Source organism: Plecotus auritus, assembly GCF_963455305.1.
Source record: "Plecotus auritus genome assembly, chromosome: 3".
Classification (NCBI taxonomy): domain Eukaryota; kingdom Metazoa; phylum Chordata; class Mammalia; order Chiroptera; family Vespertilionidae; genus Plecotus; species Plecotus auritus.
The window spans coordinates 66,414,184-66,440,006 of record NC_137772.1 but is presented as its reverse complement, the minus strand read 5'-3'; the positions used below and the strand labels follow the sequence as shown (position 1 = coordinate 66,440,006).

General features: G+C 39.8%; 1 protein-coding gene across 1 annotated transcript in view; it reads left to right on the top strand.

Moving 5' to 3' along the window:
• Positions 1–25,823, top strand: part of PIBF1 (progesterone immunomodulatory binding factor 1) — a 231,915-nt gene that overhangs the window by 117,978 nt on the left and 88,114 nt on the right. The window contains exons 11-13 of the mRNA XM_080659354.1: positions 8,163–8,328; positions 14,438–14,588; positions 20,187–20,277. Coding sequence (XP_080515480.1) covers positions 8,163–8,328; positions 14,438–14,588; positions 20,187–20,277 — 408 coding nt within the window. The remainder of the gene's footprint in view (positions 1–8,162; positions 8,329–14,437; positions 14,589–20,186; positions 20,278–25,823) is intronic.

Sequence of the window (25,823 nt, the reverse complement as noted above, 5' to 3'; positions counted from 1 at the left end):
ACAGTAAACTGTGACTGGTTATATTTGCAAAACAAGTAAGAGGGAGTTACTTTAAACTCTCAAGTTATGCTACTGATGTCCACTCCTTGCTGCTGGAACTGTTTTTGCAGCTCTAATGTTTCTTAAGCATTTTCACAATTCAGTTTAACAAATTAAAATGATAATTAGTACAAAGGCATAATTACATGCGGGAGATTTTTTTCATGGTATAAACAATGTGGGAATAGGTTAATCATTTAGAATTATCATTTGATTTATAGAATTGTCATTTGTTTTGTCAATTTATTAAACTTAGTATTTTCAAATTTCATTTGATCTATAGAATTAACATTAGATTTTTCAGTTTATTAAACTTAGTATTCTGAGATTTCTAGATGATAACTTTGTTACTTAACTTTTTAATATAAGGAAATAATAGTGCTAAAAGTGACTTTCAAGTGCCATATCCTATCTAATAAAAGAGTAATATGCAATTGACCATACCTCCGCTACACCCACAAGCCACACCCACCAGCCAATCAGGAGCGAGTATGCAAATTAACACAACCAAGATGGCTGCAGCCATGGAGCAAGCAGGAGGCTTGGGTTTCCCAGGCAATGGAGGAAGCCAAGTTTCCTTCACACCCTGGCTGGCCGTGGACTCCACTCAAGGCTACAAAGTTTCAATTATAGAAGATAAATAAATCCCAACAAAAATGGCTGCAGCCACAGAGCAAGCAGGAGGCTTGGCTCCGCTCAAGAGTACAAAGTTTCAATTATAGAAGATAAATAAACCCCAGATACCAGGGCCTCCACTTGTGTCGCCTGGGGGCGTGGCCAGCCTGCAAACCACCACAGGCCCCTCGCCCAGGCCGCCCCACGCCCCAAGGGAACCCCCACCCTGATCCGGGACACCCTTCAGGGCAAACCAGCTGGTCCCCACCCATGCACCAGGCCTCTATCCTATCTAATAAAAGAGTGATATGCAAATTGACCATCACTCCAACACACAAGATGGCTGCCCACATGTGGTCAAAGATGGCTGCCCCCATGTGGACACAAGATGGCCACCACAAGATGGCGAGCAGGGGAGGGCAGTTGGGAGGGACCAGGCCTGCAAGGGAGGGCAGTTGTGGGCGATCAGGCCAGCAGGGGAGGGCAGTTGGGGGCGATCAGGCCTGCTGGGGAGGGCAGTTAGGGGTGACCAACCCGGCAGAGGAGGGAAGTTTTGGGCGACTGGGCCTGCAGGGAAGGGCAGTTGGGGGGGACCAGGCCTGCAGGGGAGGACAGTTAGGGGCAATCAGGCTGGCTGGGGAGCAGTTAGGCATCAATCAGGCTGTTAGGGGAGTGGTTAGGGGGTGATCACGCTGGCAGGCAGAAGCAGTTAGGGGCAATCAGGAAGGCAGGCAGGCGAGCTGTTGGGAGCCAGCAGTCCTGGATTGTGAGAGGGATGTCCGACTGCCAGTTTAGGCTCGATCCCGGTAGGGGTCCAAGATTGGAGAGGGTGCAGGCTGGGCTGAGGGACACACCCCCTGTGCACGAATTTCATTCACCGGGCCTCTAGTAATGAATAATAACAGATGGAATCTAAAAGCTAAATCTTTAATTTCTTATTTGGAGTTTGCATTGATCTCAGAATTATTCACAATGTCCTGAATCCATAAGAAGGCAAACTTTGCAGTTTAATTTTTTTAAAACAAATTATTTTAAAGGTCAATATCACATTCTAAATTACTTATCCAGAATTTATTTTAGTAATGTGTCTAATGTTTTCTATAGTTTAGCATACAAATTAGGTATTGATTTCACACATTTTATACATTTATAAAACAACTTATTCTCAGAATACAGGGACATTTTCTTGTCAGTTAAAATATGGAATTAATACACTTTTTGAGTGAAATAATTTTTACTTCTTCTCGCCCATGGGACAATGAGCTTTCAGTTTGGGCCTCCAGAGAGATGGCTATCGTGCAAGGGTCTAAGGTGAATGTGGACAGCAGTGAGCCAAAAATGAGCTAAAGAGGTGCCTGAAAGCTCAGAAGAAAGCAGAGGAGGCCAAGCAGAAGAAGCTCAGTGAGAAACAATTAAGCCAGGCCAGTGCTGCTGCCACCAACCACACCACTGACAAAGATGTGAGTGCTGAGGAGGAGAGCCTAGACCAGGGGTGGGCAAACTTTTTGACTCGAGGGCCACAATGGGTTCTTAAACTGGACCGGAGGGCCGGAACAAAAGCATGGATGGAGTGTTTGTGTGAACTAATATAAATTCAAAGTAAAGGAGCGGAGGGGAGAGCAAGAGCCGCAGGCCGTAGTTTGCCCACGGCTGGCCTAGACCCAAATCAATACTACAAGATCCACAGCCTAGCAGTTCACCAACTAAAGGTCACTGGGGAGGCATATGAAAATGTGCTCAAAGTCACTAGTCATCTGAGAGATGCAAATCAAAACAACAATGAGGTACCATCTCACACCTGTCAGAATGGCTATTATCAACAAATCAACAAATGACAAGTGCTGGGGAGGATGTGGAGAAAAAGGAACCCTCGTGCACTGCTGGTGGGAATGCAGACTGGTGCAGCCACTGTGGAGAACAGTATGGAGTTTCCTCAAAAAACTAAAAATGAAACTTGAATTTGACCCAGTGATCCCGCTTCTAGGAATATATCCCAAGAAACTAGAAACACGAATCAGAAAGGATATATGCAAGCCTATGTTCATAGCAGCACAATTTACCATAGCTAAGATTTGGAAACAGCCTAAGTGCCCATCAGCAGATGAGTGTATTAAAAAACTGTGGTACATCTACACAATGAAATACTACGCTGTGGTAAAAAAGAAGGAGTTCTTACCATTTGCAACAGCATGGATGGACCTGGAGAGCATTCTTTGAAACTGAGGAAACTCATGACCAAAATTACAACTAAACCACAGAATAACCATCATTCAGAAATGCCTAAAATCTGGCTGAACAGAAGTCCTATAGTTAGAGATTTAAAGAAGAAGCCACATTGAGACTGGTAGGAAGGGTGGAGGTGCAGAAAAGGCTGGTCCAATACCCACATATGGCGTTTTCTTAATCAGGAGGGATATCTTGGCTGCAGAGGTCTACGTGAGGAACAAGATGTCCCAGCTCCACACCAGGTCCCCCAGCCCAGGGTTCCAGTACCAGAAAGAGAATTCCCATAACTTCGGGCTGTAAAAACTAGCAGGCATTGTGTCTGAGTGACATAAAGGCTGCTGGAGTCCCAAGTGTTCCTCTTAAAGAGCCGGTGCATGGACTTACTTTGATTCATTCCCTCTGAGCTCCAGTGCTTGGGCGGCATCTTGAAAGGATTCAGGGACATTCAGGGTGGAACTAAATTGTCTGGCATCAGGGCAAGAACTGGGAGGCAGCTTTCTCCCAGACAAAAGTTCTGGCAGAGGTCATTATTCCTATGCTGAGACCTCCCCCGCCACAGAGCCGTCTGACAGGCACCATATCCGAGTTTCCATCAACATGACTCACACTGTTCACTTGGCTCTGGCGACTCCAATTTGCATCCCCACTCAAGCTGTTTGCAGTGGTCTTTCTATGTGAATAGCCTGGCTCAGGCTTCAGACTTTTCTGAAATCTCTCAAACAAGCAGCAGCTGTCCTCAGCATGCCCCATACCTTTCAATAAGAGGCCCCAGGCCCAGCACTAGCAGAAGGCTGCCTTGATTCACAGCCTGGCCTCTCCTGGGTATCTCCAAGCCCAACACAAGTAGCAGCCATCTGCAGATCACTCTGTAGGGGTGGCCCCAAGCAGGGCACAGCAAGTAACTGACGTTGCACCTCCCTGGAGGCCCCAGAGCCAGTGCACCCTGTGATCAGCTTCAGACCATGCCAGATTACAACCCTACCACATCTATGAGTGGCACACTCAAGGGGCAGACTCAGAGAGCACTAAAGCCCCAGAGTCCTGCTCCATAGGGGTATCTCCTGCACAACAGCTCTTTCACTGTAGTCACAGTTGGTCCTCACAGCCAATTGGCCTGGGGGTTAATCCCTCCAAGAGATGCCAACAGCAAGCCAGGCTCAACTACAACAGGACAGTGCACACAGCCCACACGGGCACACTTAGAATGCCCAGCTCAGGTGAGTGGAGAGGCTGAGCCACTGGGCCCTGCAGGACACCAACTACAAAGGACACTCTACCGATTCCAGGAGACATCAACAGCTCTCCCTAATACATAGAAACAAACACAGGGAAGCAGCCAAATATGCGTAGACAAAGAAATATCACAAATAAAAGAACAGGAGAAATCTCCAGGAAAAGAACGAAATGAAATGGAAGCAAGCAAACTACTGGATACAAAGTTCAAAACCATGGTTATAAGGATTTTAATGAGAGCTTCAAAGGACATAATGAGAGCTTCAGGGGACGTAGTGAGAATTTTAAGGATCTTAGAATTTCATGAACCTTAATGAAAACATTAAAGATATGAAAAAGGACCAGTCAGAAATGAAGCATACACTAACTGAAATAATAATAATTTATAGGGATTCATCAGTAGAGTAGAGGATTCTGAGAATCAAATCAACAATATGGAATATGAGGAAGCAGAAAACACCCAATCAGAAGAGCAAAAAGAATCCAAAAATATGAAGATAGTGTAAGAAGCCTCTGGGCTAGAATGGGTCAATAGGTGGGACATCTATATATATATAATAGAGAAATGTGCTAATTAACCAGGATGCCATAACAGGTCGACCAGACAGAAGGAGGTGCGCACACAGCATCAGGGGTGGGGCAGCAGGGGCCTCTGCGCGCCTGCGCTGGGGGAGGGCCTGATCAGCAGCAGCCGCAGCTGCTTCAAGGGCCAGAGAGGGAGGCAGGGCCAGACCGGCAGCTGCCATGGCTGCTGCAGGGCCCGGGATGGGAGGCAGGCCGGGACCAGCAGTGGCCTCGGCTGTTGCCGAGCCTGGGGGGCGAGGCAGGGCTGGACCAGTGACTTGATTTTGAATCGCACGCTGGGCTCCTAGTATGTAATATTTTCAAAAATAAAGATTTTTTTTTAAGGAAAAAATATATTATGTAATAGTGGAAAGGTCATTGCTGTAAAGTCAAATATAGCTGGATTTGAAACCCAACCTAAAATATACTAGCAGTTTTTTCCTGTTAAAGAAGTATTTTATATCTCTGAGCCTCAGGTTCCTCATCTGCAAAACCTAATATTGTTGCTGTAAGGATTTAGCGAGATACCATGAATTAAACAGTATGCTCTCTGCTTCCCTACCATACCCATTCTCTTGTTTCTTCCTAGAATACTTCCCACCCCATACCTCCTCCTGACTTACACACACAGTCACACACACACGCACACACACACACACACACCTATACACACCAATTTAGGCCTCCTTCCTATATGTTCCCATTGAAATCAGGAATTACCTTCATGAAGCACTTAATATATTCCGTTGAATTTTCATGTTTATTTGCCCGTCTTGCCAAGCAAACTAGATTCTTTAAGGGGCAAAATTTTTGTCTACCATTGTATACATATTTACTTGGCATATGGACTAGCTCAATAAACATTTGAATAAATGAATTTTAGTAACATATTTAGGCTTATCCTGGGTTAGAATAGCTCTAAAAAGGTATAATGTGTCTGTGTTTTGCTTTCTGTTAGAACATAATTCACCTAAAGCATTTTTAAATTTACAATATGTGGTGATTTATATTGTAAAGTGGAAATATTTTTATTACTAATTTTATCTATGAAATGAAGAATGTTCCTTATCTGTGCTGTAGTAGACTACTTGTACATATACACTGAGTGGCCAGATTATTATGATCTCAACGCATAATAATCTGGCCACTCGGTGTATAGCCTATATAATAAAAGGCTAATATGCAAATTGTCCCCTCGACCAGGAGTTCAACCAGCAGGCAGGCCCGCCAACCCCCCATGTCCCCTCCCCCTCCCAGGATGGCCAAAACCCACCCATGCACGAATTCATGCACCGGGCCTCTAGTGTGTGTGTGTGTGTGTGTGTGTGTATGTATATATATATATACACACATACATACACACACACACACACACACACACACACACACACACACACACACTAGAGGCCCGGTGCACAAAATTTGTGCACGGGGGTGTGTGTCCCTCAGCCCAGCCTGCACCCTCTCCAATCTGGGACCCCTCTCACAATCCAGGACTCCTGGCTCCCAACTGCTCACCTGCCTGCCTTCCTGATTGCCCCTAACCGCTTCTGCCTGCCAGCCTCATCACCCCCTAACCACTCCCCTGCCAGCCTGATTGATGCCTAACTGTTCCCCTGCCAGCCTGTTTGCCCCTAACTGCCCTCCCCTGCAGGCCTGGTCACCCATAACTGCCCTTCAATGCAGGCCTGGTCACTCCCAACTTCACTCCTCTGCAGGCCTGGTCACCCCTACCTGCTCTCCCCTGCAGGCTTGATCACCCCCAACTGCCATCTCTTGCAGGCCTGGTCCCTCCCAACTGCCCTCCCCTACTGACCATCTTGTGTGGTGGCCATCTTGTGTCCACATGGGGGCAGCCATCTTGTGTGTTGGAGTGATGGTCAATTTGCATATTACTCTTTTATTAGATAGAATAGAGGCCTGGTGCACGGGTGGGGGCCAGCTGGTCTGCCTTGAAGGGTGTCCCGGATCAGGGTGGGGGTTCCCTTGGGGCGTGGGGCGGCCTGGGCGAGGGGCCTGTGGTGGTTTGCAGGCCGGCCACGCCCCCCCCGGCAACCTTTGCGGAGGCCCTGGTATCTGGGATTTATTTATCTTCTATAATTGAAACTTTGTAGCCTTGAGCAGAGCCAAGCCTCCTGCTTGCTCTGTGGCCACAGCCATTTTTATTGGGATTTATTTATCTTCTATAATTGAAACTTTGTAGCCTTAAGCAAAGACCAAGGCAGGCCGGGTCTGCGGAAACTTGGCTTCCTCCATTGCCGGGAGCAACTCAAGCCTCCTGCTCTCTCCAGCTCTGTGGCTGCCGCCATTTCTGTTGGGATTTATTTATCTTCTATAATTGAAATTTTGTAGCCTTGAGTGGAGGCCTGGGCCTGCCAGGGTGTGAGGAAAGCTTGGCTTCCTCCATTGCTGGGGAAACCCAAGCCTCCTGCTCACTCCGTGGCCGCAGCCATCTTGGGTGTGTTAATTTGCATACTCGCTCCTGATTGGCTGGTGGGTGTGGCTTGTGGTGTAGCGGAGTAATGGTTAATTTCCATATTACTCTTTTATTAGATAGGATATACACTGAGTGGCCAGATAATTTTGCGTTCAAAGATCATAATAATCTGGCCACTCAGTGTATATGTGTATATTTATCTTTGTAATTCGTACATTATGTTTTCTTATAATATCCAATATATATATATATATACACACACACACACACATATATACGTATATATATATATGTTTATATACGTGTATATATATATATATGCTTTACTGATTTAAAATTTTATCTCATAAGTGTCTTAAGAATTTGCAGCTTTGCCCTGACTGGTTTGGCTCAGTGGATAGAGCGTCGGCCTGCGGACTGAAGGGTCCCAGGTTCGATTCCGGTCAGGGGCATGTACCTTGGTTGCGGGCACATCCCCAGTGGGGAGTGTGCAGGAGGCAGCTGAATCGATGTTTCTCTCTCATCGATGTTTCTAGCTCTCTGTCCCTCTCCTTTCCTCTCTGTAAAATAAATTAATAAAATACATTTAAAAAAAAAAGAATTTTTAGCTTAATGTACATATTTTATGCCATTCTTCTCCATCTGTGATTAGACTTAGAATGAAATAGTAAGCTTGGATGCAATGCTGAAGTTTTAAGAAGGTCATTAAAATATATAGAAATTAAATCATTTTAAGCAATATAACTGAAACTTGCTCTTACCATTTTTTATTTTTAAAATCTTACAAAATAATAATAAACTGGCAATGTTACTTTTGGATGGAAGGAATGAAAATAAGGGGCATTAGAGGAAGTTTTAATTGGTGTATTTTATTCTCTGGATTTAGCATATTTTCATACATATGCCTGTCTAAATTATTTACAAGAGCTTTGCTGAACAAATGTTATTAACTGCATAATAAAATGGGGGTGTGGAAAATAGAAGTAATGTTTATGTTTACATAAAGCATCAAGATTTCTTTAAAGTCTCATAGCCATCCTTCTTTCAGGTACAGAGAACTACAACTTAGTACAGAAAGCAAAGTAACAGAATTTCTCCATCAAAGTAAATTAAAATCTTTTGAAAGTGAGCGTGTTCAGCTTATACAAGAGGAAACTGCAAGGAATCTCACGCAGTGTCAGTTGGAATGTGAAAAATATCAGAAAAAACTGGAGGTACATGTACAAACTTTTCTTTCATTATCATAGCAGGTGAGCTCCATAAGTAAAGGTCTATATCATATTGAGCTTTATAAATAATATTTGTGTTATGTAGGAGAAAGGACCTGTCCTTATTTTTATTTTTTTTCTTTATTGATTAAGGTATTACATATGTGTCCTTATCCCCCAATTGCCGTCCCCACCCCCGCTCATGCCCTCAACCCCCTAGTGCAGGGGTGGGCAAACTTTTTGACTCGAGAGCCACAACGGGTTCTTAAACTGGACCGGAGGGCCGGAACAAAAGCATGGATGGAGTGTTTGTGTGAACTAATATAAATTCAAAGTAAAGGAGCGGAGGGAGAGCAAGAGAACCCTCCGCTCTTTCGGCTCCGCGGGCCGGATAGAACAGCCGAACGGGCCGCATCCGGCCCACGGGCCGTAGTTTGCCCACGGCTGCCCTAGTGTCTGTGTCCATTGGTTAGGCTTATATGCATGCATACAAGTCCTTTGGTTGATCTCTCCCCCTTACCCCACCCTCCCCTGCCTTCCCTCTGAGGTTTGATGGTCTAATCGATGCTTCTCAGTCTCTAGATCTGTTTTTGTTCATCAGTTTATGTTGTTCTTTATTTTCCACAAATGAGTGAGATCATGTGATATTTTTCTTTCTCTGACTGACTTATTTCGCTTAGCATAATGCTCTCCAGGTCCATCCATGCTGTTGCAAATGGTAGAAGTTCCTTCCTTTTTATAGCAGCATAGTATTCCATTGTGTAGATGTACCACAGTTTTCTAATCCATTTATCTGCTGATGGACATTTAAGCTGTTTCCAAATCTTAGCTATTGTAAATTGTGCTGCTATGAACATAGGGGTGCATATATCCTTTCTGATTGGTGTTTCTAGTTTCTTGGGATATAACTTAGAAGTGGGATCATTGGGTCAAATGTGAGATCCATTTTTAGTTTTTTGAGGAAACTCCATACTGTTCTCCACAGTGGCTGCACCAGTCTCCATTCCTACCAGCAATACACAAAGGTTCCTTTTGCTCTGCATTTGTCCTTATGTTTAAAAGCGTTCTTATGAAGAGGACCTACGTTCCTCTTCTAGATAAATAGGTGGAAAGAAGGAATGGAATGTTTCCAAAAGAAGAAATGCAAATTGGTAAGAAATATTTAAAGAAATGCAAATTTAACCTTTTTTTTAACCTTTATATAGGCCTGTTTGTTGTTTTTAAAGTGCTGGCAAGAGCATCCTTAAATGGGAAATCTCATGCAGCTAGAACAACATGCTAATCTGTTTAATGTCCTTAAAAAATTGATCCAGTAATTTTAAGTTAAAGGAATTTAATAATAAGCCGTGCTTTTAAAGGTTTATATTAATGATATATATCACAGTATTATTTATTACAGTAAAAATTGGAAATAAATGTCTAATAATATATAATTAAAAGATTTTCAATTAGTGTAAGTTTGTATTTTGCTATATTCATGCATTGTATGATTACATGCAGTCATGTTTTTGAATATTTTAGATGTGAGGGAAACACTCATTAAAAATATCGAATGAAAGATTCAGTAATGTCACCCTATGACTCAGTGGATAAAGCATGGGCCTATGGACTGAAGGGTCCTGGGCTCTTTTCCAGTCAATGGCATATGCCCAGGGTGCAGGCTCGATCCCCAGTAGAGCGTGTGTAGGAGGCAGCCAATCAATGATTCTCTCTCATCATTGATGTTTCTATCTCTCTCTCCCTCTCCCCTCCTCTCTGAAATTAATAAAAATATATTTTTTAAAAGAAAGATTCAGTAATGTCATTATCATGATTAATTAGCTAGCAGTGTAGGTATTCATTACAATATCTCAGAGATTACATTTCTGAAAAGTACTTTGCTAAGTAAAACTAAGATTAACAAAATAAAGGTTTTATTAGAAAATAAAGCCTTAGGGAAAACATGAAATATTACATACATACATATTTAAGAAAACATAAGTAAAAATTGTAGATTGTGTCCACTGCTAAAGCAAACCAGTGTTCAGCATTTTTCAGATACCTTCTTCAGGAAAAGCCACAGTCATAATCTACTATGGGAGATTCTTCCATACATTTTTGAAAAGACTGTATTAGACTAACTGATTTGGAATTCATCTTTTGCAAGTTATGTTTTCCATGCTTTAAATTTCATAATTTCTTTTCCTTTTCATATTGCATGACTGTGCTTAAGGATGTGTCTTGGAGCAAGAGTGTATAGGAAAATAGAGAAATACTTCTTTTCTCTGGATACTTCTGAAACAAACATTTCACTAAACAACACTTTACAACATACAGTGTTGATATTTTCTAAACCATTGTATTTTTTTTTTATTTATAGCTGGTTGCAATCCAAATTGATTTCATGACCTTGTTATGGTTGCAACTTGCAGTGTGAAAACTGCTCTCCCATAGATATACCCATTCGGTCTATGGGTGCAGCTGAATAATAATTATGGTGTTTCTTTGTGTAAATGTCTCATGTGGAGAAAAACCTTTGTAAGAAATATTGTGATCCTGAAGTCTCTGGTTGATAAAACTGAGGTTTTAGGGGAACTTCTGTGCATTTTCTCCTCTGTTAAACTAGGAGCCTTGAGAGGGCAGGGACTGTTCATTTATCATTGTATTACCAATGCCTAACTGTGCTTTCTCATGGTGAATGCTCAAATATTTTATGAGTGAATGAGTGGTTTGGTAAATGCTAGTATAGTACCATTGTTTGAATCTTTTGTTGTTGTTGTTCTGAAATACTAGAAGGTGTTTCTAAGACAATTCTTATTTAAAATGAATTTACAGAAAAATATTTTGTGAAGGGTAAAGAGTACCCTTCATATTACAATTATTATGTACTTTTCTGTGGCTTTTACCCAACACTGTCATGAATTTATAACTTTCGGACAATTTATTTTGTCTTAGTTATCAATTGGTAAAGGCTCTCAAAACACTGGCTTTTTATATTTTATCTTTTTAAAAGTAATTTTTGGCCTATAATTTTGTATTACAGATATATGTGTGTGTGTGTGTATAAATTTTATGTAACTTTGTATTATCATTAAGTTATTTAAAGGGAGGAACTATCCACTGAGAGTTTGGTATTTAATGGAGTCCTAAAAGCAGTTGACCTATTTTATATACTAATGTTTAAGCTCATATGTGTATATATTGTTTTTTCCTGAAGAAACTTTAATAGAATAGCCTTTCATAGATCTAATAATAAAGTTCTTTAGCTTTTCAGAAACAGTTGTGAATTTGTTTAGAGCAGTCACTCAGACAAATCCATACTGAAAGGGAATTATCCCCCATGGGGTACAGAGGTATTGGAAGATATCTCTGATCAGAAGTTTCTGGGGATTTCTCCTCTATATCATAAAGAGAGAATTTTAAATTATATCTCTCAATTTAGTACTATTTTTAAAATCTCATCTTAAAATAATATTTTATGAAATATCCTATTTTCAACTATTTTATCTCTTTAGATATTATTTCTGCAGCTTTTCTTCATGTGTGATTTTTGTTGTTTTGGTTGGGGGAAGTGTGATACAAATGAAAAATATCAGCTGTTCTGTGGGGACATTCATTTAACACTGTCTTTACTAATCCTCTCATTTATCAGTAGAGTTAATAGGTGCCATCAGCAACCAGATTCTTAATGAATTACATCCCAATATAATGAAATATGTAAAAGCCCCAGATTGTTTCACTGTGTCGTGATTTCTTTATCTATATACTAGAGGCCTGGTGCACGAAATTCGTGCAAGGGGGGGGGGCGGGGGCGGGTGTCCCTCAGCCCAGCCTACACCCTCTCCAATTTGGGGCCCCTTGGAGGATGTCCAAATACATCCCTTAAACAATCCGGGACCACTGGCTCCTAACCGCTTGCCTGCCTGCCTGATCACTCCCTAACTGCTCTCCTGCCAGTCTGATTGACACCTTACTGCTCCCATGCCCACCTGATTGCCCCCAACTGCCCTCCCCTGCCAGCCTGATCACCCCCAACTGCCCTCCCCTGCCAGCCTGATCACCCACAACTGCCCTCCCCTGCCGGCCTGATTGCCCACAACTGCCCTCCCTGCTGCGACCCACCTCCTCCGCCAGGACCAGCCTCCTCTGTGCCGAGCAGAGCTGTGGGACCCCCAAGCCTCACCACGTGGAGCAGCCGCCAGGCCCCACCTCTGCTGTGCATGCGGCCATCTTATGATGATGTGAGGGCATGACGCCACCTAGGCTATTATTAGTATAGATATAAAAGGCTAAGTGCCTGGCCGACCGGCCAGTAGGTATGATGTGCACTGACCACCAGGAGGCAGATGCTCAATGCAGGAGCTGCCGAGTGACAGCAACTTTGCAGAGTGCCCTCTCACACTCTGGTACCCTTTGGGGGATGTCAGACTGCTGGTTTCGGCCCAATCCCCGCAGGCCAGGCCGAGGGACCCCACCTCCCAGAGTAACCCTGCTCACTCTGCAGACGCCCTTCGAGCCCTGGCACCAACCCAGGTGCTGCTGGCCGGGGGCAGGACCATGGGAGGTTGGCTCCAGGGTGTGTCCACCCCATCTCGCCCAGTCCCACCCCACCGGCCACCTTCTAATTAATTTCCTTTCAATGTGCACGAATCCATGTACCGGGACACTAGTGAGTTAATAAGTCTCTAAAAAACAGATTTCCAGCAAGCAAGAAGAAATAATGCTAAAACTTGAATTTTCTTTTGCTGACCCAATCAGGGACATTAGAAATCATCCAAAAAATATTATTCCCATGTTATTCTTTCTACACCCTCCAAAGGAATATATTTGGAGGATAGGGGATAATGTTTAATTTATTTTGGGGAGAAGTTTTAATGGAAATCATTGAAGGAAATGAGATAGAATAGATTAAAGAAAATTAAGTTGTAATTTCTACTTGTTAGAAACTGTAGGGTCTTCTGCATATTCTTTTTCCACCCCATAGATAGCACTCAATCACATACATTTGTTAAGGTGAACTTTATGTCAATAGAGAAAATACGTTTTTTTCAAAATTGTTTTAATTACAGAGAATTCAGGGTAATTAAATTCATACACCTCTATTTCTGTGAGCCATTTAATACAAGTTGTTATCAATAATAATAGTATTTTTCAACGCTTACTGTGTTCTCTGCACTCCGCTAAACTCTGTGAATTTACCATCTCCTTTAATCCTCCAACAAGATTTTATGGTAAACCTAGAAAGAATAAGTAATTGCCTAAGATCACAACTAATAAGTGCCAAAGGTAGGATTGAAATCCAAATCCTATTATATTGCTTCTCAGGAAATATATCTGATTCTGTGAAGGGAAGCAAGTGTAATACCACTTCATTATTTAGTTTGTACTAGTCTGTAAATTTTCTAGATAATTAGAATTTAATTTAAGCATTAAAACATCCGTTTGTCACTAGAAATGTCTCCTTTTTTGGTGAATTCATTATAATCATCATAGTGATTCTTTCAATGAATTATTACTGAAGAATACTGGATTTTTGTTCTTAAACAAAATAACTTCATTTCCATGCCTTTTGTATTGTTTTTATCGTTTTTATCTTTTTTGTAGAAAGATATTACCTGATATTGCCCCAAGTAGCACTTCACATTTACATTTTGATTTGCTGCTTTCAAGTTATGATTGTTCAGGAAACCAAAAATCGTACTGAAAGCATAGCAAGGGTAGATAAATGAGCACTGATGGAAAACTGAAGGGCTCATTATGAGTGTATCACTTTGCACATGGCTTTTTAAGCCTTTCCCAAATGGCTGCGATCTCCAGATAAATGACCTCCAAGTAAGTATGGCATTATTGCAATTTTTAATCCTAACAAGCAAATGCTAGCCTTACTCCTATAACTATTTCAGTTTTTAAATTTGTTTTTTATTCAATTATGTAATAAAGTGCTTTGTAATTTTCAGTTAAAAACAACTGAATTATTTTCTGTAGAAATAATTGTACTTACTCAGTCATCTCAATTGAGCTACTTTCACTTCATATCAAATCATTAAAAAGGGGAAAAACAAAATATTTTTGTATCGCGTTTTTGTCAACTGTTACTTAATCTGTCTTTGCAATTTTTTTTTTCTTTCACTAATAGGTTTTAACTAAAGAATTTTATAGTCTCCAGTCCTCTTCTGAAAAACGCATTACTGAACTCCAAACACAGAACTCTGAGCATCAGGCGAGGCTAGACATTTATGAGAAACTGGAAAAAGAGCTTGATGAAATAATAATGCAAACTGCAGAAAGTAAGCCTCCCACATCCCCCCCACCTCCCTGCCCGCCCCCCAACACACACACACACAGCTTTTTTGTTTTTGTTTTGTTGTTGGCAGCACAAGGAACCAGGTATTGTTCCTAAAACTGTTTTATTTCTTTCAAATATAATTGGTGGCTTTTTTAAAGAATATTTTACATTTTAGAAATTAGTCTTAATTCTAGTAGTTGAGATTTAAAAAATAAGTTTACTGTGGTAGATATTATCTTTTCATTTATTTAGTTTACTCATTCAGCGATTATTAAGTGCTTACATATGCCTGGATCTGGGGATATGGAGTTCATACAATAACGCTTGCTTGTTAGGGGTTCCTTGTTTAGTCTACTGGGAGAGACAAACATATTAACAGATAATTAAAGTGGTGAGCTAAGTGCTATTAGCAAGAGATAGGCAGTCCTTGGTGAAAGTACAGAAGAGATCCTGAGTTAATTCAATCTTGGTGGTGAGGAATACCGGAGAGGAGACAACATTTGAATGAGTCTTAAACAGCAGATAGAAATTCTTTGAATCTACTATGTTATAATCTTTGACCCTAATTTCTAATTTATTTTCCCTATGTTGTCCCTGACTCTAAGGAAATATTTTAAATTAACATTTCACCATTGAGTATAATGTGTACTACAGTACATTATTTTTGTTCAAAGGTGAGAAAGAACTGTGGCTTTCTTATAAAAATGGGTTTAAACTTCAAATGAAGTTGACATTAAATTTTAATCTATTTGGGGAACATTTATGTAAAGACTGTAATATTTATGGGTAAATTTAAGACAAACTGTTATTTCATTCCCTTCATTATCTGCTTTCCATTTCCAAGGTCTGATAATTGCAATAGTTTTCAAATTTATCTTCTGTTTCTTCACTGGAGTCCAAGTAATCTTCATATACATATATATATCTTTATTGACTTCAGAGAAGAAGGGAGAGGGAGAGAGAAATAGAAACATCAGTGATGAGAAAGAATAGTTGATCAGCTGCCTCCTGCACGCCCCACACTGGGGATGGAGCCCATAACCCAGGCATGTGCCCTGACCAGGAATCGAACTGTGACCTCCTGGTTCATAGGTCGATGCCCAACCACTGAGCTACGCTGGCCAGACTGTCCGAGTAATCTTTATAAAATACAGGTTTTATCATACCATGCATCAGCTTTAATGCCTCTATCACCTTAAGACAATCTAAAGTCTTAATTTTTCAGCATGACTTTTGTATGATTAGACTCATTTATTTTTCTACTTCTCATGCCTTACCATTTTATAGCATAGCATATCATCTTGAAAGTTCCATACTTTCTTAGCTCTATAATTTTGCATATGTCCTTCTGTGGAAACAAATTAGGAATAAAAGGAACTTCCTCAATCCAAAAAGAATATCTACAAATAATCCTATAGCTAATATCATACCTAATAATTAAATATTAAATATTAAACCTTCCTTTAAAGAAGACATCAGGGCAAGGATTTATATTTTCATAACTTATATTAGACATTCTAATTGAGCTACTACACAGAAATATAAGACAAGGAAGAAAGAAGTATAAAGATCAGAAAGAAAAAGTAAAACTATTTTTAAATTCCAAAACAATCACAGTATACTGATAAGTAAATTTCATAGGTATACTTAAGATTTATACCTTTTGCTATTTGCAAATTTCACTTTTTACAAAAGAACTATAATAATCTTGGGTGAGGATTAACAACAATAAAAAAGAATTGGTGAGCTCTTAACAAAAGAACTATACATAAATATTAAAGTATAATTGATTATTTGCATGTAGAACTGTTGATGTTTGAAGGGCAGATGTCTGCAACATACTTTGAAATGCACCCAAAAAATAAGATGGATTCTTGGGTCGATATGGGGATGAAAAGATGTGTGATAAATAAATATAGTACAATTTTTAATTTAGAATCCAGATATTGTGTATATGGGTATACACTGTACACCTTTTTCAACTTTTCTATCTGTGTAAATATTCTAAATAAAATCTGTAGAAGAAATATAGAAATTATTTTTTGCTATGATATTGTATAAGCCAATTTTAAACCATCTTAGAATAAAATATATTTACTTGTACTTGGAAGATCAAGAAACTAGGCTCTTCTCTATTCATTCACATTGGAAGTTAGAATATTTTTATCCTTGTTTAATGAATTCTTATTGATTAACCAAAATTTCAAAGATGTAAGCAAAACATTCTTTTAGTACAACAATGTGTACAATATTCAAGGGATTACCATCTAATTCAGCTAATTTCAGTTGACATAAAGATGGTTAGACTTTATTAATGTGTAAACTTGGCAAATTACAGTATCCCATTTACACTTAAATTGCTTTTTATAATCAAATAAGTCTGTTATTTGGATAGTTGAGGTTAGTTTTCAACATCTCATCGAGTTATTAAAAATACAAATATTGTCTAGAAACTAAGTAAACTCAAAAATAAAATGAAAATCAGATTTCTAGTTGTCAAATTCAGGGACATTCTATCCATTCTTGTCCTACTTGAAACCTTTTCTAGGCATTTGTCACATTTCTCAGAACCTTTTTGCTTCTTGATTCACTTGCCTCTAATTGTTTCTACTCCATTGCTTTTATTGCCTCTTCTATCTAACTCTAATAGTTCCCAGGGGTTTTTCCCCTCATCTTCTTCAGTGCTGGAAAATCTTATCTCTTTCTACAATTTCAATTACTGTCTATAGGCTAGGGATGCCACAGTTCTGTATGGAGTTCCTGTAGTCATTAAATATCTTCTATTATTTATATTTTCTCTTTTCTCCTTGAACCTTACTAATTTTCTTGTATTATTATTCTATTAACTAGAAGCCCAGTGCATGAAATTGGTGCATGGGGGGGTGTGTCCCTCAGCCCAGCCTGCACCCTCTCCAATCTGGAACCCCTCGAGGGATGTCCGACTGCCCATTTAGGCCCGATCCCGGTAGGACATCCCTCTCATAATCCAGGACTGCTGGCTCCCAACTGCTCGCCTGCCTGCCTTCCTGATTGCCCCTAACCGCTTCTGCCTGCCAGCCTGATCACCCTCTAACCACTCCCCTGACAGCCTGATTGTCCCTAACTGTCCTCCCCTGCAGGCCTGGTCCCCCCCAACTGCCCTCCCCTGCAGGCCTGGTCACCTCTAACTACCCTCCTCTGCAGGCTTGATCGCCCCCAACTGCCCTCCCAAATGCCCTCCCCTGTGGCCTGATCGCCCACAACTGCCCTCCCTTGCAGGCCTGGTCCCTCCCAACTGCCCTCCCCTGCTGGCCATCTTGTGGTGGCCATCTTGTGTCCACATGGGGGCAGCCATCTTTGACCACATGGGGGCAGCCATCTTGTGTGTTGGAGTGATGGTCAATTTGCATATTACTCTTTTATTAGATAGGATAATGTTAAAGGCTGTCTAATTTTCCAACTAGTTTCTGTCAGTCTTGATTCCTCCCTTATTCTATCTAGGTTACTAGTGTAAATTATGAGGAGTTCTTTGTGCTACCAATCTAGGCCACCTTTTTCTCCATTATTGGAATTTTTCTTCTACAACGTTAGCATCAACAACAAAAATCTATTGGTCATATCACCCACCTGTATTAATTTCTTAATGACTGTAAAGTAAATTCCGGACTCCTTAGCCTCGCAAACAAATCCTGTTCACAATTAGAACTAAACCTACCTTTGTACTCCAGACTAACTCCAGCCACTTTTCTCACAATTACTACAACTTCACTGCTCTGACTTTACACATGTAATTCCCTCCTGCACTTTCTCTACAAATTTCAGTCTCCCCACACCTTTCTAATTCCTTTAGCATGGGGAAAATAGTGGCACTGATCTCCTAAGACACTTATAACTCTTTCAAAAAATATATTTTTAGCCCTAGCCAGTTTGACAGTGGATAGAGCGTCGGCCTGCAGACCAAAGGGTCCCAGGTTTGATTCTGGTCAAGGGCATATACTTTGGTTGCAGGCTCCTCCCCGGCCTGGGCCCTGGTCAGGGCTCGTGAAGGGTGAGAATTAACAACAACAGATGTGTGTGTGTGTGTGTGTGTGTGTGTGTGTGTGTGTGTGTGTGTGTTTATTTAGAGAGAGAGGAAGGGAAAGGAAGACAGATAAAAACATCGATCAGCTGCCTCTTGCACCCCCTTCACTGGGGATTGAGCCAGGAACCCAGGCATGTGCCCTGATTAGGAATTGAACCGGTGACCTCTTGGTGCATGGGACGACACTCAACCACTGACCCACACCAGCCAGGCTACAGTCATAACTTTTTACCATTTACCATGTTGTATAGTACATTGTTTTTGTAATTAAATCATCACTAGAATAGTTATCCCACAAGTTATTAATCCAGTAAGTATTAAAATCCAATTTAAGATGTCCATTAGTATCTAGCTGATGGGTTTTTTAAGATGTTAACTAAATTTACCCTTTCCCTTTTGGATTTAGAACTGCATATTTACGAGAGACAAGAATAAGATAGGTATCTAACTGCAAGCTCTAATTCCTATAGAGCTGAATTAGAGAACTCAGTTTTTTTTAAATATATTTTTATTGATTTTGAGAGAGAGAGAGGGATAGAGATAGAAACATTGATGAGAGAGCAACCTCGGCACCTGCCCTGTCCAGGAATCGAACCAGTGACCTCTTGGTTCCTGGGTTGATGCTCAACTGTTGAGTCACACTGGCCAGCATAGAGCTCAGTTTTTATCTGAAGCCATGATAGCTGATATATTGCCAATGACATATATCATCTCTTGCTTCCACATGTCCCTCACAACTAATAATTCTACCTCTGAAAACTAATTTTGGTTCACCTTGAAAAATAGGGACAAAATTGAAGGAAAACACATAGGAGTATTCCTGAAGTTTTTACTGTACTACAGAAGGACAAATCAACAAATAAGTGCATATTAAATGTGTAATGCCAACTTACAGTAAAATTGTCATTACATTTAAACTTTTTAACTATAAAATATTAACCTATTATTTAAAATTCCTTTTGGGAAGTGGTGTGACAATAGCAGAATTTAGAAGGAAATGGTTTTGCTGAAACTTTTTTATAATTAAAAAAAAAAAGTCCATCAATACATTCTTAGTGCTGCACATTTTCTTCACAGAGTATCCTATTTAAGTGCTTAATTTCATTATTACAAGTTAAGGTAAAGTTGTTCTACTGATAAAATAATGAACATTTTTTCTAATTAAAAATAGTCATTTATTTTTAAAGAAGGGAAGTAATAAGATTGATGTTATTTTTATAATTACATAACATTTTCATGCAAAAAGGCTTTGAATCATTTAGAATAAAACATCTGTATTATTATGTTTTACAACAAGAAAACTTAACATGGCCTATGATGTAATCCCTTATACCTTTTAAAAATAAATGGAACAAATCTAAGCAAGTATATGCTCTAAGAAATATGCTTCTGCTTACAAATGGCCTGTTTGAGATTACACATTAGCCCTTTTTAAATCTTCTTAGGTTCCCTAATTCATTATTATGACCTCTTTTATTTTGCCATCCTTCTTAAGGAAAAAAAAACGACTTCACATTATATGCTTTTACTGTTTTCCAGTTGAAAATGAAGATGAGGCTGAAAGGGTTCTTTTTTCCTATGGCTATGGTGCTAATGTTCCCACAACAGCCAAAAGACGACTAAAACAAAGGTAAAATCAATATATATTTGTTTTACTTACCTATTCGAGCTAAATGTAATTACATTATGCTTTTTGATAGTGTGCTGAGTTGCATGACAAAGTAGTTACTTTATTCTTAGTATACATAAATATTAAATTCCTCACAAAATAATACACAGTAAGTAATGCCCTAGCTGGTTTGGCTCAGTGGATAGAGTTTTGGCCTGCAGCTGAAGGGTCCTGCTTTCATTCTGGTCAGGGCACATGCCAGGGTTGTGGGCTCAATCCCCAGTAGGGGGCATGCAGGAGGCAGCTGATCAATGATTCACTCTCATCACTGGTATTTCTATCTCTCTCTCCCTCTCCCTTCCTCTCTGAAATCAATAAAAATATATTTTAAATAATAAATAATAATAAATAGTAAATAATAATGATGCATTTTATGTATTTATAAGTGAATTTAATGGTCAGTAGAATAGAAGCATACTAGAATTTCTCTATAATTATATTCAGTGATAATGACACCATTTTAACTTTATTTGCACATTAATTTCAAGTGAATTACAAATGCTTTTGTACTAATAATTTTCAGTTAAAATTAATTAATTATGTCTCTGCCTTGTAGATACCTAGTAGAATTGTCTCTTCATCTGAGTATTTGAGGACTCAAAGCTGCTTGTTTATCTTTTATTTTAATATTAGAGGCCCGGCACACAAAATCATGCGCAGGTACCGTCCCTTGGCCTAGCCTGCGATCAAAGCCATCTTCCCCAGCTGCCGGCAGCCGGCCTCTCCCCCCGCCACCACCCACCCAGGTTCCCAGTTTGCCATTGAGCGATGGGAGCCTGATGGCCAGGGGGGAGGGACCACGAGGTCAGCCCGTCCCATCTACTCATGGCCCCACCCCTGCCACAAGTTGCCCTCTGTGTGTGGGGCGACCAGCAGGGTGGGGGCCTTGGCCTGGCACCTCCTGCATCCCCTGCCACCCACCCCGGTTCCCCATTCGCCATATGGCGATCAGAGCCTGCAGGCCGGGGGGAGGGACCAAAAGGTCAGCTGTTTAGCCGCTCGCCAGTTCTGCCCCCCGCCACCACCTACCCTGGTTCCCCATTCGCCATCAGGCAATGGGAACCTGATGGCCAGGGGGAGGGACCAAGAGGCCGGCCGTTCCCACGTCTGCCGCGGGTTGGCCCCTGTGTGTAGGGCAACCGGTGGGGTGGGGGCCTTGGCCTGGCACCTCCTGCATCCCCCGCCACCCACCCCGGTTCGCTGTTCACCATCCAGCAATCGGAGCCTGCCTGCTGCGGGGGAGAGACCAAGAGGTGGTCAGTGCACCTCAAAGTGACTGGTCAAGCAGTCATTCTGGTCATTCTGCCATTATGGTCGCTGGGCTTTTATTATATAGGATGAATTGATTTAAACCTTTAGAGACATTACACACTAAGTAAGAAAAACAATCTGTCTTAATATCAGTACTTTTATAGAAACTTTGAAGGTGGTTCAGAGAATAAAATGTCTCTATGGCTACCTAGAGTGATGTAAGATACAGACCATTTTATGAGAGGAGTTGCTTAGAATTTGTGTCTCTTGTTGGTTAAACTAAATACCTGAAAAATTTAGATCAAGTATAGATTACTAGCAAGTATCAATTAATAGCTGGACTGGTTCATTCTGTCTGGTAAAGATACAAGTATTTCTGAATTATGTATTATTTGAAAAGTGGGTTATAGTCCCATCACATTCCCTTTCTTTCCCAAGTCCCTCCAAAGATCACTAAAGATAACCTAGTATATTTTGTAATTTCCAGCATATCTCTCTTTTTTGAGCATTATGTTACCTAGGGAGAAATAAAAACATAGGTTTGTGGACAAGTGATTTCTTTATCAGTGGTAAATGATCGCTAAAATACTAAATATTGAAATTTGAAGGAAAAAGTCCATTTTCTTCTCTATTTTAACATCTGAATCCTCCAAAAGAATCTTGTCACAGAAAAAAGAAAATGTTGCTATTGTAAGCTTTCTTTCTTTAGCCCAAATACTGAGTTCCTCCAAAATTGAAAGCAAGTATTGCTTATTTTCTTAAAAATTTCCAAAACAGATACTAACTTCTTAAAATTTAGAGTGAAGACTTAAGGAACCACAACTGATTCATATTCCAATAATCTTAACTGTCCAAATATTTCTAAAGATTTTATCACTGAGCTATCTATGTGCCTTGAACAAGTGCCTAATGTGCATGCTATTAATATCTCCTACCAGCTGGTGCCAGACATTCTTCTAATGGTGAACCAGAGGGTTATTTTGAGGAAGTGCTTCTCAGGTCATCTAAACTGAGTGAAGGAAAAGTAAGTCTAGATATGCAATGAGGACATTTATGCATTCCTTTGCCCATTCATTCAACAACTTTTATTGAGTGCGTACTGTATGCACAAAATTGACCAATGGCACAGAAGATCCTGTTTAGGGTCTGGTACATTTTTTAATTTTGCAAAGTCCATATTTGATTGCTTAATGGATATTTGTGAAGAAGTCAATAGCTTTGTGCTCTGTTTAAATTAAGGTAAAAGCAATATAGCCTTTGAGAAAATCTATATTTTTCACATTTGGTATTAAAGCAATAGAAACTTGAGGTATATTATAAAACAGCTTAGTTAGAACAGCAAATTTGCATAATAAGATTTTTATTATACCTCAGTTTATACCAAAATATATTAAAATTTCAAAAGAACTTATTTCCTGACTAGTACACAATATAGTCTATTCATACTAAATTGGATTTACAATCTCATATATTCAACAACCAATTTAGGTATTTTAGTATCATACCTAATTGGAGGGGATTACTTATTATAAAAATAATACATGTTTATTTTAGAAAATCAGGAAAATCCTGGTAATTCTACTGTCTAAAGCAGGGGTGGGCAAACTTTTTGACTCAAGGGCCACAATGGGTTCTTAAACTGGACCGGAGGGCCGGAACAAAAGTATGGATGGAGTGTTTGTGTGAACTAATATAAATTCAAAGTAAACATCATTACATAAAAGGGTATGGTCTTTTTTTTTATTTCAATAGTTTTATTCATTTCAAACATTTTAACAAGAAGAATGTAAACACTAATTATTATAATTTGAAACTTCAAAAAATGGAGGAATCATAGCACAATAACATACCTTATATTGAAGATGGCAAAGGCAAAATAAAATTGCCTAACAAAGGAAAGGTACAAAAGCCTTTCAAATTAAACTTAAATATAATAAAATAATTTAAAACTAAAACAAATAGAAAAGAACAAAATGTGTAAACAGTAAATTAAACATTTTCTTTAGTGTAACTTCCAAATTATGCCCGGGACGTAGATGTAGATGGCAATGTAGACTGGGTTGAAAGGTTTTTGGTCTTTAAAACATCAACTTCAGTGGGAACAGTGTTGTTGGTCTCCTTTTTAGCTAATGCTCTGATACTGTGCTCTCCAGGGGCGTGTCTCCCTACATCACCACGATAACGTGTCTACGCATTCCCAGGGTGATGTCCGGGGACGCGTCTGCGGGCATTACAAGGAGCCTCTGGAAGATTGAGAGGTTGTTCCTTCTACTGAATGGGCGGATATAAATCCGCCCACTCAGAAGAAGGAGCTGCGGCCCTGTTTCCCGACGTTGCCATGTTAACACTGCTGCTGGTGAAGGAGCGGAGGGGAGAGCAAGAGAACCCTCTGCTCTTTTGGCTCCGCGGGCTGGATAGAACAGCCGAACGGGCCGGATCGGGCCATAGTTTGCCCACGGCTGGTCTAAAGATATTATTCAAATATGCTGTTAATAAATTGGATAGCCATTGAAATTTTTCATTAGTTGCCTATTGCTACCCAAGCTATATTATGAAATTAAAATGAGAAATGGATGCAAAGTTCACAGAGTGCCTGGCATAGAGTTCAGTAAATGTTAGTTTGTTATGCCAATTAATGTTTCTTAAAGTAAATAGCATTGTTGATTTTTGAGCCAGTGTTCAAAAGCGTTAACTAGGCACAATTTGAGTTTTTATTTATATAACAATTTTGTTTTAAAATGTTAATGAGACTTCTTGAAATAATTAGTAGAGACACACCCAGGACATGAAACTAGTTTTGAAATTCACTTTCTTTGCTATCAGTCAGTTTCTTTTTTTTTTTTTTCTTGTTTAAAGTATTACAAATAGTAGTACATATGTCTCCTTTTTTTCCCCATTGACCTTCCACAGGCCTCCCCTACTCCCCAGCACATGCCTTTACCCACCCCCCATTTCTTGCATCCATTGGTTATGCTTATATGCATGCATACAAGTCCTTCAGTTGATCTCTTACCTCGCCCTCCCAACTTAAGACATACTGTAATGCCAATCTGCAATAAAGAAGTGGCAAAATTCGCTTTTCAAAATTCGTTTGCAAAATAACTACCCAAAATGTCTGTTAAGCACATCATAATTAGTAAATAAGGTTAATCGCATTTTGAAGTTTCAATAGAGATTGAACAATAAATATTATGTTAAACTCTTCTGAACAAGGTTGTGGAAAGTTAAAAGAGCTTATACAATTACAGAAGATTAAAATAAAATGGGCACTTCTTGACTTGACTAAACTTGAAAATCTGAATAATGTTTTTGTTTCGGTCATGATTACTTTGAAAATAGCAAACAAGATTTTCTGGTTACATGTTTTGGTTATGCTCTTTAACCTGGGTAACACCCAGGCACTAACATGGTCTTAGTATGTGCTTCTCTATTTGTTTTCGCAGATCTGAATGTGGAGACTTCTCTTTAGGTTTTTAAACCTTTCGAATTTCAAGATTAATGCATACTGTAGACATTTTATTTGGGTTTCTATCTAATTTAATAAAGAGCTTTAAGTTGAAATTTTCACAGTTGCCTGAGCTTTGCAACAAAGGAAAAAATAAAGCCAGGGAAACTTTTATTTCCTCTGGGAAACTTTTATTTCCTCTAGCAAACTTTGGTGCATAACAAAAATTTGTTTTCTTCGCCTTTGTTCTCATATGTATGAATTTTCATTTTTATCTTTAGGGAAAGCTGCACTTATTTCATATGAGTTGGTTTTAGGGCTAATCTTTAAAAAGTTGATGCTAGTCTATTCATGATCAACTTGCAAGTTCAAACCTACAGAAGAAACTAGGGAAAGTCTCATATAACATAGATAATCAGCATGTGACCTCCTGGTTCATAGGTTGATGTTCAACCACTGAGCCACACCGGCCAGACAGATGCACCCTTTCTATCCATGCCATGCTTATGGGGATAGAACTCTGACCTGCTAAAACTGAAAAAGATTTAAAAGCCAAGTGTTCTTTCAGACCATATAACTAATTAGCAAGCATATAAATACATATACTTGTTTATTTGGAGTTTTGATAATAGTAAGAACCATAGAAGGACTCGGGACAGACCATCAGTCCTCCATTGTGCTTTGGCATCTTAGATATAAATAGAGGTCTGCCATTTTATGAAATTATATGTAATAATTGGATGTGCTGACTGTTTTTGACAGATCCAAGAAAATAACTTATATGTTAAGAAGTGATGAGAGAGCTAAGAGT